Source organism: Neophocaena asiaeorientalis, unplaced genomic scaffold, assembly GCF_003031525.2.
Source record: "Neophocaena asiaeorientalis asiaeorientalis breed wild unplaced genomic scaffold, Neophocaena_asiaeorientalis_V1.1 scaffold129, whole genome shotgun sequence".
NCBI lineage: Eukaryota > Metazoa > Chordata > Mammalia > Artiodactyla > Phocoenidae > Neophocaena > Neophocaena asiaeorientalis.
Genome location: NW_020172446.1, coordinates 4,834,411 through 4,853,923, shown reverse-complemented (window position 1 = coordinate 4,853,923; position 19,513 = coordinate 4,834,411). Strand labels below are relative to the sequence as shown.

Below are 19,513 nucleotides of genomic sequence, written 5' to 3'. Positions count from 1 at the left end.
AAGATCTAGTATTGGAACCCAGCTTTCCTGACCATTGTGTAGTATCTTTTCCTCTGTGGAACATAGTTCTCTGTTATGAAGTTTTCCCATCTTGTAAGTGGAAACCACCTCATTATGCCTTTTGAAGCTTCATTAAGTAAATTGTCTTTGGAGGCAGTCTAAGACAAGTAGTGTAGTATAATGTACAGTTTGTAGAAGGCATAGTTAATGAAGAACACATGACAGTTGATAAACTTAGGTACCTTTGAAGATCAACGTATTGGTTACGTTCATTTCTGAAAGGTTGAAGACCTTAACTAACTCTGATTGCTCTTTCCCTCATGTACTACATACTTTAAGAATTTGAAATCTGTTATGCCAAAGTAATCAGATAAATCCTTAAACCCAGTGAAGAGCAAAATCATTTATACTGGGACCTAAGCAAATGAAGGAGAGAACTTATTACATTAGAATAAGATTTTTAGTAGCTTTTGATTGAGAAGAATTGATCAGAAGAGAAAAATATAATATAGGAGAAGAAAAAGTCATTAAGGAGAATAAGAAGTTAAGTAACTTCAGGGGAAACTTGCAAGCCATTCAGACTTGAGAGGTGAATCAGACCTTGTAGAAGCGGAAAGATAAAAGAAGAAGGGAAAATAGGCAGAACTGTGGAGTGGTTTGGATTCTTTTAACCCCAAGAGCATGGGTAGCCAGGTACACAAAAGGAATCTAACTAAGTACAGTTAAGGTCTTGGACAACAATTCAACTCCTGATTGCTCTGACATTTTCTATATTCCCACCAGCAATGCACAAGGGTTCCAATTTCTCCATATCCTTGCAAACACTGTTATTTTCCATTTTAAAAATTATAGTCATACTACATGAGCAACAAAAGCAAAAATAAATTAGTGGGGCTACATCAAACTAAAAACCTTCTTGCACAGCAAAAGTAGCAACAAAATGAACACCTACAGTATGGGAGAAAATATTTGCAAATCATATATCTGATAAGGGGTTAATATCCAAAATACATAAGGAACTCATACAACTCAATAGAAACAAAAAATCTGATGGAAAAATGGGCAGAGGAACTGAATAGATACTTTTCCAAAGAAGACATGCAAATGACCAAAGGTGCATGAAAAGATGCTCAAACATCATTAATCATCGAGGAAATGCAAATCAAAACCACAATGAGGCATCACATCACACTTGTTAGAATGACTGTCATCAAAAAGACAAGAGATAACAAGTGTTGGTAAGGATGTGAAGAAAAGGGAACCCTTGTGGACTGTTGGTGGGAATGTAAATTGGTATAGTTACTGTGGAAAACAGTGTGGAGGTTCCTCAAAAAATTAAAAATAGAACTACCAAATGATCCAGGAATCCTACTTCTGGATATATATCTGAAGGAAATAAAATCACTATCTCGAAGGGATATCTGCATCTCATGTTCATTGCAGAATTATTCACAATAGCCAAGATATGGAAACAACCTAAGTGTCTGTCAATGAATTAATGGATAAAGAATCATGGTGTGTGTGTGTATGTGTGTGTGTATATATATATATATGACATCTGAATTATATATATATATGTATATATGTGAATGACACATATACCATGGAATATTACTGAGCCATGGGAAAGAAGGAAATCCTGTCATTTGCAACAACATGGATGGACCTTGAGGGCATTATGCTAAGAGAAATAAGTCAGACAAAGACAAATACTGTATGATCTCACTTATATGTGGAATCTAAAATAGCCAAACTCACAGAAACAGAGTGTAGAATGGTAGTTGCCAGGGGCTGGGGGTGGGGGAAACGGGGAGATGTTGGTCAAAGTGTACAAACTTTCATTATAAGAAAAGTTCTGGGATTCTAAATGTACAGCATGGTGATTATAGTTAATACTGCGTTGTATACTTGAAAGTTTCTAAGAGAGTAGATCCTAAATGTTCTCATCACAAAAAAAGAAATGGTATTGTGTCAGGTGATGGAAGTATTAACTAAGCTACTGTGGTAATCATTTCACAATATATGTGCATCAACTCAATACATCATACATCTTAAACTTACACAATGTTACATGTCAATTATATCTCAATAAGGCTCAAAAAAAATTATAGCCACACTAGTAGGTGTGAAGTGGTATCTCATGGTTTTAGACCAACCAGTGTTTTAACTGTATATATGCCATAATACCGGGAAACTTGAAGCCAAGTTGTTACCACAACTTAAGAAAATTCTTACATTTTTACCTTTCTTCATAGATTCCTTTTCCATTCCCTCCTTGTATGTGTACAAGAGTTCATCAACTTCATTCAGATCCAGGAAGCCTGAGCCATCACAGTCCCACTTCTGAAAGAGGGCATTTAGGAGAAGTCCCCGTCGGACTTGGGAAGCATTTTGTCTAGCCTAGGATACAAACAGGATAACAAAGCACAGAAGATACACCGTATTGTGCTAGCTGGCATCTTAGGCTTATTCCCCCCAAAGTGCAGCACTTTTTATAGAAACAGCTTTACTTTGGGACTAAGCATAAATATGAATGGTAAAATGAAGCATTTAATTTTTTATTATTTAAAAAAAATTTTAATTAAAATTTTTTTTAAATGAAGCATTTAATTTTAGTTCTCTAAATATCATTTCTTTGTTTCACCTCTAAGCCAAAAAGCAGGCATTCTCTGCATTGAGCTAAAACACATTAATTTAGGAAGGGGACTCACTCCTTGAGAATCTTTGATTCATTCCTTTCCACTCCCTTACTAGTTGTTCAAGAATGTGATAAAACGTGGGGTGCTCTGCCTGGCTTCTTGATGGAATATGTTTTGTAGTAAAGGGGGTTGGATGGCAGTGTTCAAACAAACAAACAAAATGACTGTGTTCAAAAATTCTTTTTTATATTTAACATTGACCTAACTTGATATTAATTTTATTTACTGTTTAGACTTTTTTACTAGATTATGTCAACTAGATAGTAATTTAATTTCGTTGCTAAAACAAAGTGAACATATACCATTTGATTAAATGGGGGGAATAGCAGTTGAGGAGGCAAAAGGAATATCAACTCTAGATTAGGTTGAGAAGACTCATAAGACTGATAAGTTTACTGAATATGCCTGGTGAACCAGATTTATGTGTTTCGTATAAGAGTACATAAGTTGTCTATATCAGCTAATGTGTTTGCATTTATCACCTAAGTAAGTAGTAATTTCTGAAGTAATATGTACTACCTTGGTGCACATGAATAAAAATATATATTCAAGCCACAACTGTACCCCTATGTATGTGCATTTGCAAATGCACTCACACAGCAGACAATGTACACACACACACACACACACACACACACACACACACACATACACAAACACACATCTTTGCATATACACATTTCTGTTCCTCGGAATCTGCTCTTCCAGCTTCAGAGGAGCAAAAACACAGCTGTAAAATAAACCATCACCTGTCATCAGAAATCATGTTCTTACTAGGGGAATGAGTTCTCTGGAGTGTGATCTTAGAATATTTGACATTCAAATGAAGTACTTAATGGCCATGCTGGTTGAACTAAAGGGATAGGTTTGGTTGTAAGTTATTTAAGAAGAGCTAGACTAGGAGCAACTGAGATTGATAGATTTACTTATAATAGTGACCTCACTTGTTTTACTGATAAATAATATTACTCACCTCTTCTAAGCCACTCATTTTCTCTTCTTTTGTTTCAACAAAGCCCTTCTTAAAAAAGGAGGTGAGGGCTTCGCTGACACTCAAGGGGGCATCTTCACCAACAAATGTCTCCAGGAGTTGCACAAACTGGAGCAGATTGAAGGAAACTCCATTGAAGGCACTCCCACCTTTTATTTCCTTGTAAGACTGAATATTTCTGATCATCGAGTGTAGCTCTATCAAGGAAGAAACATACATCAAACAGTGAAGTGAACAATTTTATCAAAGTTCTAGAAAATATACGAGTACTTATTGTAATGGACATCTGCTCCTTTTTTTCCTGTCAGGAATTCATGCTCCCTTCATGAGTTCAGCACCCTCCTTTTTTGATTTAGGAAAACATCTCTCCCCCATCGTCAGTTTAGATGTATCAGGTAGTTCTCAGCTTCCTCCACCCTTGCTTCAAGGATGGCCATGTGATATAGGTCTGGCCAATGATTCACATAGGACAGCAATGGAATCCACTATAGGCCAATGAGAATTAGCCCCAGAACTCTTGGGGCAACTACTGGGGGAGAATCACTCTTATATTCTGATTCCTGAACTAGTAGGATGTAGGCTTAGAGATGCTCTCATGGACATCTTTGCCACAATACAGTGAAAACTAAAACTGAAAGTTACACAGAGAAGAACAGGGCTGAGAGGCAAAGAGACACTGTCCTGCTGCTATTATTGAGCTCTTGGATTCAGCTGTGCCTGAAGCCAGCTGCAGTCTGGACTCACTAGTTAAATAAGTCTGTAAATACCACCACTACCACCTCTCCCCCAAAGAGTCTTGACTAATATATTTATCTTGAAGCTCAATGTTATAATATGAAGCATATTTCATGAAAAAGCCCAGTGATTTATGTTTGATTTATTAACTAATTCAATCGTTCATGCCCTTATGCTTCCTATATGAGATTTGATGTGACTTAAAAAGGATCACCCGTGCAACTGTTAAAATGGTAAAGCAAAACTGAGATAAAGAAGTAAGACCAGGGGAAGGAACATGAATTAGCAGGCAACAAGAGCTTAATCAATGCCATGTAATTCCATGAAATATCTGGAGGATAAATTTGTTATTTGATCCATGCTTAAATGAGAAAAAAATTACAGATAGGTAGAAAATATCTTGATCTTGTAAGTTCTACTACTTGTTAATGACAGGTAAAATGATAAAATAGTACTTGTTGGGATAATTGTTGTTAAAGACATGGTTTACTGGGAGCTAACATCTACTCTTTATCGTCTCTGTTGAGTAGATCTTCCTTTGTAAGTCTTCAAAAACAAGATAGATCCTCACCTGCCTCGCATATTTGGATGTGGAACTACCAGGGAGAGGAATAGCTGGAATGATTTCTATTTTTCTAATATCTAACATCTGATTCCCTTTGCATACCTTGATGATAGCTTCAAAGTGGTTTCAGGGCCATTTAACAGTAAAAAGAAAAAAACAATTGGATACGGCCCTCTGTAGCCGCAGGTTCTGCATCTGTGGATTCAACTGTGGATCAAAAATATTCAGGAAAAAAAAATTCCAGAAAGTTCCAAAAAAGCAAAACTTGAATTTGCCACATACTAGCAACCATTTACATAGCATTCACATTGTATTTATAACTATTTACATAGTGTTTACATTGTATTAGGTATTAAACGTAATCTAGAGATGATTTAAGGTATATGGGAAGGTGTGCACTGGTTATATGCAAATACTATTCCATTTTACATAAGGGACTTGAGCATCCCTGAATATTGGTATTCATGGGGGGAGCTTTGCGGGGTGGTTTCCATGGAACAAACCCCTGCAGGTACTGAGGGACAACTGTATTAACGCATATGTGTTAAAGAGCATTCATCAATAGCACTGCATGTACACTACCACCCAAAACAGTCATCTTGAATATGTTTAGATCCATCAGCTCAGGGACACAATAATGCAAGTATCACTCTGCCATTGTGCCTTGGCTAAGTCCAGTCCTTATCATTGTGTACCACAGTAAATTAAGTTCATCAATTAGAGTGCCATCTATTCTTCCTGGTTTTGTTGTTAACATGTACCTGTGAACCTGGAGTTACCATAGATTAAGTTTGCCTGTTCCTCCTCTTCACATTTGGCATACTTCATGTTCCAGTTACAAGTCAAAAGTTCACCTATAAAATACACGTTCCATAATATAGCCAGTGTAACTTCACTTTCATAATGGTTTTGCTCTAGAGTATGAATGAAAGGAGGATTAAATGAGAAGTTACCTGACCATGATTTTCCTTCTATTTTTTGGGACTTGGGTTCACAGGATTTGTCTCTCTGAACTTCCTGTTTTTCAGTTTCTAAAAGGTACAAAATAAAATGCCTATGAGTTGGACATTATATATTCTATTATATATTCTAAAGTTAATAAATGAGAGAAATGCCTTGCATATAGAACACAAAAACTTTCTTTCAGGTCCTTTCCTATATATGCTGTATCATAATGGTATCACTTAATAACTTTAGTTGTTGGGAGCAGCTCTGTGACAAAGGCTATTTGTTGTACCCAAATTTGGCCATGCAAATTAAGGGCTATATTTCCTAGCCTCCCTGGCAGCTAGGTGTCACTATATGCCTAAATTCCGACCAATGAACTGTGATGGGAAATAATGTAATACCTATCCTTTCTCCTCACCTGGTGGTCAGAATGTGGACATGGTGGTGAGCTATCTTGGACCATGTGGTTGGAGGAGACACAAGACAGAAAGAGCTTGAGCCTCTGCTATTTCATGGGGCTGAGCTGTCATATAAATTTTGACTTTTACATGAGAAACAAAGAAACTCCTGTCTTGTTTAGACATTGTTATTTTGTTTTGCTTTTGTTTGTTTTTTTAGACACTTATTTTAGATCACTGTTACAGATAGTCAAAATTAAGTCCTCACTAATAATACATCTGACTGAATAGAAACTTCACTAACTTTTTAAGCTGTATCCCTACTATGCAGGGAGAGGCAGAAATTAGTAGTCTTATTTCATGGAGAAATAAATATAATGCTGAAAAAAATGAAAGATTTAAAATTAGTTAATGTTAGTGTAGAATCTAGAACATAGGTTACCCATCTCTTAGGAGTTTTAAATAAGAATTTTCTTTGGGACTGTAGAACTTTAGAATTAAAAAATTATGCCTAACTGAGGTCTTAAGTGGCATTGAGATTGATTCTCTAAAAGATTAGAATTCTTCAACAAAAAGGGCGTAAATTGGCATAGGCAATTCAGAGGAAAAGTCTTCAGAATAAATATTTGAAATGCGGGGTGCTTTCAGTCTTAAATATGACCTCCAGAAACTCTTATATACAACTGAAAAAAGTGAGATACTTTTAAAATTTGAAATAAAAGAAATTTATTTCTTTTATTCTGATATCAGACACCACAGTTAAAATAAAAGGGCTTCTACTGCCTTTTCAGAGGTCCAATGAAAATTTCTACATGTAACATTACCAGATTTCTTCCTTACAAATGGGCTTCTAGTGTTAAAGTAATTCTAGGTAAATTGATAACAGAGACTTTCTCGTTTGCAGGTAATTGATTACTCAAGGTCTAGACTCATGTTGAGTAGCAAAATATATCTGAAGATTGCATGACCTTATATGTCAGGAAGAGATCCTAACTGAAATGAATATTTCCTGAAAGAACTTTTAAAAACACTCTACAAAGCAAGGAGCTGATGTAGAAGAACTATATTAATACCTGAAAGATGATCTTTTCTGCTTGATACTGAAATTTTCTCTTGCAGTTCAGGACTCATGAATAGTTGCTCTTCATAGATTTGCCCCTGAGTCCTTTCTTCCTGTGGAAGGATTTCAGTGTACTCAAAGGAAATAGCCTCCCTAGATTTTTCACTTTCTCTTAAGATACTACCTTTTCTTGATTGTGAAGTTGAGTCTATGTCCTCTTGTTTTTCTGGAATTGTCTCTATGGGTGGCTGTTGTTCTGCAGTTGACCGTCTGAGTGGTCCTTGTTCTACTACTGACTCTCTGTGTGCTCCTTGTTCTGCAACTGACCCTCTGGGTCGTCCTTGATCTAATAGGGATTCTCTGTGTGCTTCCTGTTCTGCAGTTGACCCTCTGGGGTGTCGATCTAAGAGTGACTCTCTGTGTGATCCCTGTTCTGCAGTTGACCCTCTGTGTGGTCCCTGTTCTAATACTGACTCTCTATGTGGTCCCTGTTCCTCAGGTGACCCTCTGTGTGATCCTTGTCCTGTTGTTGACTCTTCATGCTGTCCTTGTGCTGTTACTGATTCTCTGTAAAGTCCTTGCTCTGCAGCTGGTTCAGTGTGGATTCCTGGTGGTACTCCTTGTTCTGTTATTGACTCAATATGTGGTCTTTGTTCTATTATTAACTCTCTACTTGATCCTTGTTCTGGAGTTGACCCTGTGTAGGTTCCTCGTTTTGCTACTGATTCTTTGTTCAGTTCTTGCTCTCCAGTTGACTCTTTGTCTTGTTCTTGTTCGTTGGCTGAAATTCTGTTTGATTCTTGGTTTGCAGTTGTCCCTCTCTGCTGTTCTGGTGGGCTTTGTGGTAGTGTTGATTTTCTATGTTTATCATGTTTATGTTGATCTCCTGGATTTGCTAATAATTTACTTTGGCTTTTGCTAGCATGTTTTTCAGAAAGTAATGTATTCATCTCTAAGAGTACTTTGTCAAAGTCTTCATAAATGTGCTTCTGATTATCCATGTCTCCCCAGAACTCAGGCAAGTCTATCTCTCCAAATTCAACAAATGGCCCTAACACAGAAAACAAAACATTTACCTAAACAATTGATCTTATAGTGTAGAATCAGAGCTAGTAAATTAATGTTAAAAAGCAATGGGCTGTGATGACCTAGATGGGTGGGATGGGAGGGGTGTGAGGGAGGACCAAGAGGGAGGGGATGTATGTATACATATAGCTGATTCCCTTCATTGCACAGCAGAAGCTAATACAACATTGTAAAGCAATTATACTCCAATTTAAAAAAAATCTATACGGGAAAAGAATCTGAAAAGGAATGGATGGATGTATATGTACAACTGAATCACTTTGCTGTACACCTGAAACTAACACAACATTGTAAATCAACTATACCCTATTATAAAATAAAAATTAAAAAAAAGCTATCAGCACAGTGACTGTAATATAGACCTATTGCTTTAAATAAATATCCGTTACCTTTCCCAGCAACCCAATAAAAAACAAAAAGGTACCTAAAGGAACATAAAAGATGCTCACTACTGTAAATTAGAAATAATCCCTTCCTAAAAGGTATGGTTTTGGAAATGAACATGATTCTTCTTTTGCTACTAGGAGAGTTGCTTAGACTTCCAAGGCAAATAGAATTTATCCTCTACTCTTGGTCCTCCCACAATAAGCATAGCATAGGGCTGAGGAAAGCGACAAATGTCTTTCACCTCATATACCTTTTCAGTATCTGCAATACCAAAATAAAAGCAAAGTTCTATGATAATCTTTCACTGAACTATATTTTTCCAATATTCATTTTCTCTCCCTTCCCTCTTCCCTCTCTTTCTTCTTCATTCCTCAATTCTAGGGAGAGACCAGAAATGAACCCACACTTATATCGTCAATTAATCTACAACAAAGAAGGCAAGAGTATACAATGGGGAAAGACAGTCTCTTCAATAAATGGTGTTGGGAAAACTAGACAGCTACATGCAAAAGAATCAAGCTGAATTACTTTCTCACACCATGTACAAAAATAAAATTAAAATGGATTAAAGACTTAAATTTAAGACCTGAATCCATTAAACTCCTAGAAGAAAACATTGGCAGTAGGCTCTTTGACATCTGCCTTAGTGATGTATTTTTGGATATGTCTCCTTAGGCAAGGGAAACAAAAGCAAAAATAAACAAATGGAACAGCATCAAACTAAAAAGCTTTGGCACAGCAAAGGAAACTATCAACAAAACAAAAAGACAGCCTAATGAATGGGGAAAGATATTTATAAATGATATATCTGCTAAAGGGTTAATATCCAAAATGAAGAAGACATACAAACCAACATCAAAAAAACAACCTGATTAAAAAATGGACAGAGGACCCGAATAGACTTTTTTCCCAGAGAAGATGTACAGATGGCCTACAGATACATGAAAGATGCTCACCATCACACTAATCATCAGGGAAATGCAAACCAAAACCACAATGAGATATCACCTCAGACCTGTCAGAATGGCTATCATCAAAAAGACAACAAATAAGAAGTGCTGGCAAAGATATGGAGAAAAGGGAACCCTTGTGCACTGTTGGTGGTATTGTAAATTGATGCAGCCACTATGGAAAACAGTATGGAGATTCCTCAAAAAATTAGAAGTAGAACTGCCATATGACCCAGAGAACAAATGGGTGGTTGCCAGAAGGGTTTGAGGTGTGGGTGAAACAGGTGAAGTGAATTAAAAGGCACAAACCTCCAGTTATATAATAAATAAGTCACAGGGATGTAATATGCAGCATAAAGAATATGGTCAATCATATTGTGATAAGTTTGTAGGGGGATAGATTGTTACTAGACTCATCACGGTGATTATTTCCTAATACATGAAAATGTCAAATCATTATGTAGTACATTTGAAACTAACATAATATTGTACATCAACTATATTTCAATTAAAAATGCTTGGGAGAAGGAAATATTTTTCTTAGAAACCTTGGAATTCTAAGTTGGACATTAAAACTAGAATTACCACTACCAACTTAATTTCCAAAACATTCAGATTGTCACTAAAGCACCCCTTCATTTGAATGAATTTAAAATTGAATTCTAGCTGAGCTCTGACTTAACAACTTTTAGTATTACACCATAGTGAAAAATACATCTAGTTGTGATGAAGACTGAATTTTGTGTGGAATGAACAACTAGATAGAGCTATCATGATCTAAGGGAGATGTTACATGAAGGGATTCCATGGGGATAGAATGACCTTGTATTATCATTTTGGTGTACTGCATCACTCCAGCTTGAGCATGCTCCCTCTGGGTGGCACTTACATTGTCTTGGGTTTCGGAGTAAACCTCTGAGCACTTTTGAACTTTGGTCATAGAATGTTTCCAGCAAAGCCAATGTCCTCTGCCGATCCAAAAACCCCACCTAAGCAGAAAGTTGGCAATTAGTTGTTACAGGAGATTTGAAATTTTTATGTAGATGGAATATTGAAGATTTTATCATTACCACCAGCACCGTAATCATGTAAGTAAAAGCTGCAGAGTCAAAATCAGGAAAGTTATATCTTACCTTTAAGCTTATACTCTACTTCACCTTTCTGTAACACTTAGTAGCTGCATAAATATTTGTTGTTACTTACTTAATTGCTAAAACCAATATATAATGTTCAGTTCTTATCTAATCTGACCTGAGTATGACATTCGGAACAATTAATTGCTCCCTACTTGTTCTTTTTTTGCATTGTTTCTATTTCAAGGAAAATTTCAATTAGAGAAAAATATAGAAAATGATAAAACTAACACTTGTGTTCCCAACACCCAGAAATTACGTTTGTTAACATTTTATGTATGTACTTTAAATACTGATATAATACACGTTCCCTTGCTTTTATTTACTCAACATTGAGATCTGATTCATGTATTTAAGGAAATATATTTTATTTCTTTAATTGATGCATGGTATTCTATAATATGAAAACATCCTAACTTTTAAAAACACCCCTCTATGGATTAGCATTTAGATTATTTCCAGTATTTTGATACCAAAATAATGTTGCAGTGGATATCCTTATATACATCTCTTTGTATACATATGTAAACATTTCCTTAGGGTAAATAAACAGAAGTGTAATTAACGGATTGTGTATAATGTGCATTTTCAACTTTAGTAGTTATTGCCAAATAGCTTTACAAAACACTGATACCAATTTACATTCTCACCAGCACTGAATGAGGATATAATTTCTCCAGATCCATGCCAATATTTGATATTGTTAGTTTATAATCTGATGGATAAAAACTGGTATCTAATTATTTTAATTTGCATTTCCCTGATTATTAGTGAGATTAAATATATTACATTTTCATATGTTTATTATATACTTGGGTTTCCTGATCAATGAATGTTTTTTTTTTTTTAAGATTTTTTTGATGTGGACCATTTTTAAAGTCTTTATTGATTTTGTTACAATCTTGCTTCTGTTTTATGTTTTGTTTTTTTGGCCACGAGGCATGTGGGATCTTAGCTCCCTGACCAGTGATTGAACCTGTACCTCCTGCATTGGAAGGGGAAGTCTTAACCACTGGACGGCCAGGGAAGTCCCCCAGTGAATGGCTTTTTCTTGCTCTTTCCCATTTTTTCAGTTGGCATGAGTAGTCTGTTTCTTATTAACTTATAAATTTTTGATAATGATCATTCTGTTATCTATATAGCAAATAGTCTTTCTCAGTTTATCTTTATCAGTGTCAGTTAATCTCTTATTTACTTAACTTTTGGTGAGTTTAGCCATGTCAATGTTCTAAATTTTGAAGTAGTCAAATGCATCAATCATTTCCTCTATGGTTTGTGCTTACTTGCTGTATTCTTTAGGAAGTATTACCTATACTGAGGTCAAAAGGCACGTTCTATATCTGCTTCTAAAACTTTAAAAATTTTGTTTTCCACATCTAGGTCTCTGATCAGATGGAACTTATTTTTCCTCATTAAGGAGACTGAAATCTAATTTTATTTTTTTTCCAGTATGGAAGCCAATCATCCCAATATCATTTATTGATTAGTCCCTTCCCACTAGTTTACATCCATGTTATACACTAAATTCCCACATTCTCATGGGTCTGATGCCAGGTTCAATATTCTGTTAATATAACTTTATTTTTATAAATCAGGAAAATTCTCCCCAACTTGTTCTTCTTTTTAGAATTGTTTTTGCTAATTTGGACCTTTATTTTTCCATACAAGTTTTAAAAACTAAAGCTTTGAAAAATAACATAAAGAAAAGTACACAAATAATAAGCGTATGGTTTTATGAATTATCACAGTATAAACATACACATGAGCTGTTTCTCAAAGGAGAATAGTTAACTTTAGTAGAAGGCATGGTTTTGCTCCAAAACTTGAGGGATCTACATTGTGATTCTACTATTGCAACTTGCGATAGCTTTCTAATTTGCTCTGTTCATTTCAAATACTGTAGGATCTTCTAGGTGATAAGGCACAAGATAAAGAGGCTTTGTAATGCAGCCTAGAAAGCCTACAAGACCTTTTCTTGCTCTGGGACCCCCTTTGCCAGCTGATGGCTCAGTTAACACAAAAGAGCAGCACAGATTGATACAAATGTGGTAAAGGTTGTTCCTAAAATGTAAAAGGGTCCAATAAGCATTATGCTTCTTTCTTAGTGGTAGGTGGCACAGGATATGGCAATTTGCCTCGTATTTGAAACAGATATCCTGTCATGCTTCCAACTACTGGAAGCTAAAAATTTTACCAACGTAGAAAACACTGAATTTTTATGGTTTTTATCTTCCACCCTCTGACACACATGGAGCTTACCAAGGCATCTAATGCTTCTTCCAGCTCATCCAGTCCAATCACCACAATGGAAACCATCAAGGTGGTGAACCTGTATGATGTTCTATGATATGTCAACACAATCAATGTCTCTGCATACTAAATTATGATAGAAAGAAAAAGAGCTGCCTTAGCCCTATGCCAAGGCAGTGAAAGGATACTGCTGTTCCTAATAGGTGAAATCAAGCTTCTTTTGTTGGTCCTTGCAAACTGCTCTAGAGAAAATAGTAGTTGCCACATCAGATGTTGTGAATGATGGATCTGTGTCAATTTGGTCCAATAAAGGTTCCACATCTTGAACAGCAGCTGCAAATGGTGTTAGTGTAATCTACAAATATTCTTCAAGATCTACCTACCTTCTGCATAGGCAAAACAGAAGAAATAGATAAGAATGTAATAAGAATGTTATTTTCTGAATCCTTCATATCACTAATATATTTTCATATCTAATCTTTGTGGAATTGTGTTTTTTTAAATTTGTTTTTGTTATCCGTTTATTTTTTACCATTTTGGCAGGCAGAGAAAGTTCACCATGATAGCCTTCAGCCCCTAATTTGTGAGAACTCTGCTAGTTGCTGTACATGTCTATTCCAGTTGTACATTCAAGAACCAGAAATAAATATAGCTAGGTCCCACAGATTAACTGGGTCTATGATATAACCTTGGACCAAAACAGCATTTATCACCTGACATGCATAAGCCCTAACTTTAACCAATGGTCCACTGGGGCACTTTGGGATACCAGGGATTAGTGTTAACTTGGAGTCTGGTAATCTCTGAAAGTCTGGTGGGATATTTCCTTTTTTCCAATGCATATTCACCCTAGTAAAGGGCTACATGCCCTTTGAGGAAGGCTTGAAGTAAGATCTAGAGTATATGCTCGTAGCAGAATTCTTCCTCAAGAAGGCCAGCCTCCACTTCAACCAAAGCCTTCTGGGTGTATCAACTGCTTGTCTGGGAACTGGATAAGAAGGCAAAACTCTCCATTGTGGTGTCTCATCTCATGTTTCTGGCCCCGCAGTTAGAGCTTTTCTGTAAATAGTTCTAGTAATAATTTAGTAGATATCCTACCTATGTAATTCCTAAGAAAATCATGATCACTACAGAAAATCTATGAGTCAAAACATTCATATGGCCACTTTAATTTCTGCTGTTCATTGTGGTAATTCCAACCATACGTTCAGGAACTAGGTAAAAAACCACAGTATGAGTCCTAGACAAATAAGGCCTATTATAATATGGCCTTTAACCTTGGGCATTAAGTCAAAATACCATTTATCTATGATATTAACTTTGACCAGTAGACTCTATCTCTGGCAGTTAAATGCCACTTGTCTTCTAGGAATCCCATCAGTTCCTTGAAACCAGAAAGCCCACTTCAATGCCACTATCTCCTACCATCATTCCCAACCTACAGAGGACAGCTACCTCTGTAGGAATGTTAGTGCTCCCATCATTAATGGATTTCTCAGGGATTGTCACCTGGGCACTCTTGGGGAATAGGATGAAGGTGAATATGGGTAGGCTACCTATGAGAAATCAACTTTGTCAATTTTACAAGCCTTTGGATTTACTCCTTTATAGCATGCCATGAAGGCTCTAGCATCTCAATCTCATTGGATGCAGGCTGTATTTGAGTCAAGGTTATAGTTAATCTACCGAGAAAACTTTTAAAACCATTTCCAAGATACTAAAAATATTACTGCTTAGCAAATCTTCTAAGTATAATGATATTGATAAATCTGGGCTAATCCAAAGTTATATCCATCCTCCTAAGTCTAAAAGTTTTATAATCAAGAATTCTCTGTCGGTCCAGTGGTTAGGACTTTACCTTCCACTGCAGGGGGCATAGGACCTTCCACTGCAGGGGGCATGGGTTTGATCCCTGGTTGGGAACTAAGATCCCACATGCCATGTGACGTGGCCAAAAAAAAATTTTTATAATCAATTCCCACACATGTTCCCCAAGTTTATGCTGCTATGAATTAGCAAAAACTTGCTATTCTCCTGGAATACTAACAATCACCTTTCTGTACAGATTTGACTAGTCCTCTTGGGGCATGCTGAGATCTGACTTTTGGGTCTAAAGGCAATGGATGATACACAGGTGGGCCTTAAGGAAAATAGCTAATTGCCCCAAGTGATGTTATAGGTTCTGTAAGGAAAGAAAAGCTTATATCGTCAAAAAAAGGAGAGAAGGGATTGCTTTTGCTGCCAAGGGAGTCTTTAGGGAGGTTTGTGGCACAAGTCTCAGCTTCCATCCAAATGTAACCATTCCAAGTCTCAGGATCCCTCTATTTTCCAAGCAATGTGTTGACTTTCACACGAGAGACTTATGAATTTGGCTTATGTTTTCACTCTGTCCCATTAAACTTGGGGGCTGATTTTTTAAAATCTATATCTGCTCTGAAGCTACAAGAAATAGAGATTCCTTGAGAGTCATCACGGACATTTTCTGGTTTTGTGACTGCAACTTGAGCTGAGCATTTAAAGCCCTGAGCTTGTCTTTTACTTTCTATAATCTCTCCAATGCAGTGAGGTGAAGCTCAACCACCGATAGCCCTTGTAGTCAGCACTATTACAATTATGATAAAATGCAGCAGCCACTTGGTCTCTTACAGCCCAAGGCACTTCATCCCAAGCAACCATAAGTGATCATTTAAAATTATTTTCACTGAGGAATAATAAATATGCAATAAAGGGTATACATCTTAAATGTTTAGCACAATAAATGTTTACCTATCTATATACTGTGTAAACATTACTCAGATAAAGATATAGAACATTTTTATCATCACTAGAAGGCTCCTTCATGGTTTCTGTTAGTCAATAATTCCCCCAAAGGTAGTTATTATTCTGATATTTATCACTATTGATTAGTTTATCTGTTATTGAATTTCATATAATTGGAGTTATATATGACATTTTGTTTCATTTTTTGTTCAACATTTTATCTGTGAATGTTATTCATGTTTCATTTGACTGTAATTCTTTTTTCATTGCTACACAATACTCTACTGTATGAATACATATATGAAAATGTATTTAATTATTTTATTGTTTATGTACATTTGTATTGTTTTTAGTTTTTGACTATTATGAACACTTTTTGGAATTTTTGGTCAATTTCAATGAAACGTAATTTACATCCAGTAAAATGCATCAATTTAAAGTGTACAGGGCTCCCCTGGTGGCGCAGTGGTTGAGAGTCCGCCTGCCGATGCAGGGGACACGGGTTCGTGCCCCGGTCCGGGAAGATCCCACATGCCGTGGAGCGGCTGGGCCCGTGAGCCATGGCCGCTGAGCCTGCGCGTCCGGAGCCTGTGCTCCGCAACAGGAGAGGCCACAACAGTGAGAGGCCCGCATATCACAAAAAAATAAATAAATAAAATAAAAATAAAGTGTACAGTTCAGGGACTTCCCTGGCAGTCCAGTGGTTAAGACTTCGCCTTCCAATGCAGGGGATGCAGGTTGGACCCCTGGTCGGGGAGCAAGGTCCCACATGCCTCGCTGTCAAAAAACCGAAATATAGACCAGAAGCAATAATGTAACAAATTCAATAAAGACTTTTAAAACGGTCCATGTCAAAAGAAATCTTTAAAAACAGTGTACAGTTTAATGAGTTTTGATAGTGTATACACCCAAGTAACTACCACCACAATGAAGAGAAAGAACATTTTCATGAAACCAAAAGTTCTCTTGTGCCACTTTGCAATCAGTCCCCTCTACTCATGGCCCCAGAAAACTACCAATCTGCTTTCTACTTTTGTAGATTAGTTTTCTGTGTTTTAGATTTTCATATAATGAAATCATGTAGTGTGTTCTCTTCTGTGACTGCCTTCTTTGCTCAGGCTCAGCGGCCATGGCTCACGGGCCCAGCCACTCCAAGGCATGTGGGATCTTCCTGGACCGGGGCACGAACCCACGTCCCCTGCATCGGCAGGCGGACTCTCAACCACTGCGCCACCAGGGAAGCCCCATAATATTTAAAAAATTCCTCAACGTTATAGTATATATCAGTAGTTCATTCTCTTTCATTGATGAGTAGTAATTCCACTGTGTGACTATACTACCGTGTGTTTATCCACAAGTTATGGACATCTGGGTTGTTTCCAGTTTCGAGCTGTTACGAATGAGGCTGTTAAGAACATTAAATATGTCTTTGGGTATACATATGTTCAGATTTCTCTCATTCCATTTTATTTCTCCTAGGTAAATATCTCAGAGTGGAATTGCTGGTTGATGGGTCATATGGTAAGTATATGTTTAACTTTTTAAGAAACCACCAAACTGGGGATTCCCTGGAGGTCCAATGGTTAGGACTCCCAGTGCTTCCATTGCCCAGGGCATGGGTTCAATTCCTCATCGGGGAACTAAAATCCTGCAAACTGTGTGGTGTGGCCAAAAAAAAAAAAGAAAGAAACCACCAAACTGTTTTCCAAAGTGGTTGTTCCATTTCTATCAGCAATGTATGAGAATGCTGGTTGCTCTACATCTTTACCAACATTTGGTATTGTCAGGCTTTTTAATTTTAGTTACTCTAGTGGGTGTAATTTTTATCTCATAGTGGTTTTAATTTGCATTTCTCTATGACTATTGACACTGAACATATCTGCATGTGCTTACTGGACATACATATATCTTCTTTCCTGAAAGTTAAAAAAAAAATCCATGGCATTTTGATTAGATTGTTTCATTAAGATGTAGGAGTCCTCTATGCACTCTGGACACACAACTTTTGTCATTAAATCTATTGTAAATATTTTATCCCAGTCTATAGCTGTCTTTTCATTTCCTCAATAGTGTCTTTCAGAGAACAGAATTTTAAATTTGGTGAAGTCTATTTTATCAAATATTCCTTTAAGGTTCATGTTTTCTTCTGGAAGTTTGTGATTTTAAACATTTAGGTCTAAAGGCAATTTCAAGCTTATTTTTATGTTTGGTGTGAGGCAAAGCTTGGAGTACAACTCGCCCCTCCCACCCCAAAGTCGGTAGCCAGTTTTTCCAGCACCATGTGTTGAAAAGATTATCCTAGGAACCTCTGTTGAAAATCAACTGACCATGTACATGTGGTTACATTTCTTGCTATTTGGTTCCACTGATCTATTTGTCTGTTCTCATGCCAATACCATGCTGTTTTGATTTCTGTCGATATATATTAAATCCTTAAATCAGCTAGTGTAAATTTTCCAACTTTGTTCTTTTTCAAAAATATTTTGGCTACTCTGCATCCTTTGAAATTCATGAACATTTTAAAATTAGCCTTGTCAATTTCTATAAATAAGCTTACTAGGATTTGGATTGGAATTGTGCTGAATTTATAGATCAATTTGGGAACTGACTAAACACAGTGAGTCTTTTGATTCATGAGTATGGTCTCTGAGAGAAATGAGGACTGGTCTCTTCAATGAATTAGGTTTTTTATTTCTCTCAGTAATGTTCAGTAGTTTTTAGTCTATGGGTATTGTATATACTTTGTTCAATTTATCTGTATTTCATGTGTGTGATATAGGCATTTAAATTTTTCATTTTCCAATTGCTCATTGCTAGTATATAGACATACAATTGATCTGTATGTATTGACCTTACGTCCTGAAGCCTTACTAAATTCATGTATATGTTCTAGTGAATTCAATTTTTATATCCCTTAGGATTTTCTACATAGAAGATCATGTAACCTTGAATAAAGAGGATTTCTTTTTCTTTTCATGCCTATTTCACTGGCTAGTACCTCCATTACAATGTTAAATAAAAGGGGTGAGGCTGGACATCCTTGCCTTGTCCCTGATATAAGGAAGAAATCATTAATTTTTTCACCATTAAGTATAACTGTAGGCTTTCCATGGATGCTCCTTAACATTTTGAAAAAAATTCTATTTCTAGTTTGCGGAGAGGTTTTTAAAAAAAATTATGAATGTGTGTTGAATTTGGTCAGATGGCCATATAGTTTTTCTTTTTTTAGTTTCTTAATATGGTTAATTGCCTTGATTGAATTTTGAATATTAAACCAATCTTACATCCCTGGATTACACTCCACTTGATGTTAATATATTACCTTTTTAATATATTGCTGAAGTAATTTGCTAAAATTAACTTAAATATTTTTGTATCTTGCTCATGGAAGATATTAGCCTACAGGTCTTTTTTTTTTTTCCTTGAGATAGTTTTGTCTGGCTTTTATATCAGAATAATCATGGTCACATAAAATGAGTTGGAAAATGTTCTCGCTTCTATTTTCTGGAAGACTTTGTGTGGGTCTGGAATTATTTCTTCCTTAAATGTTT

General features: G+C 36.3%; 1 protein-coding gene across 3 annotated transcripts in view; it reads right to left on the bottom strand.

Annotated features, from left to right (window-relative positions):
- Positions 1-19,513, bottom strand: part of EFCAB5 (EF-hand calcium binding domain 5) — a 105,700-nt gene that overhangs the window by 28,298 nt on the left and 57,889 nt on the right. For all 3 annotated transcript variants that reach the window (XM_024737269.1, XM_024737267.1, XM_024737268.1), the window contains exons 10-15: positions 10,709-10,808; positions 7,410-8,447; positions 5,944-6,021; positions 5,752-5,844; positions 3,673-3,887; positions 2,244-2,400 (exon numbers count right to left, since the gene is read on the bottom strand). In XM_024737269.1, coding sequence (XP_024593037.1) covers positions 2,244-2,400; positions 3,673-3,887; positions 5,752-5,844; positions 5,944-6,021; positions 7,410-8,447; positions 10,709-10,808 — 1,681 coding nt within the window. The remainder of the gene's footprint in view (positions 1-2,243; positions 2,401-3,672; positions 3,888-5,751; positions 5,845-5,943; positions 6,022-7,409; positions 8,448-10,708; positions 10,809-19,513) is intronic.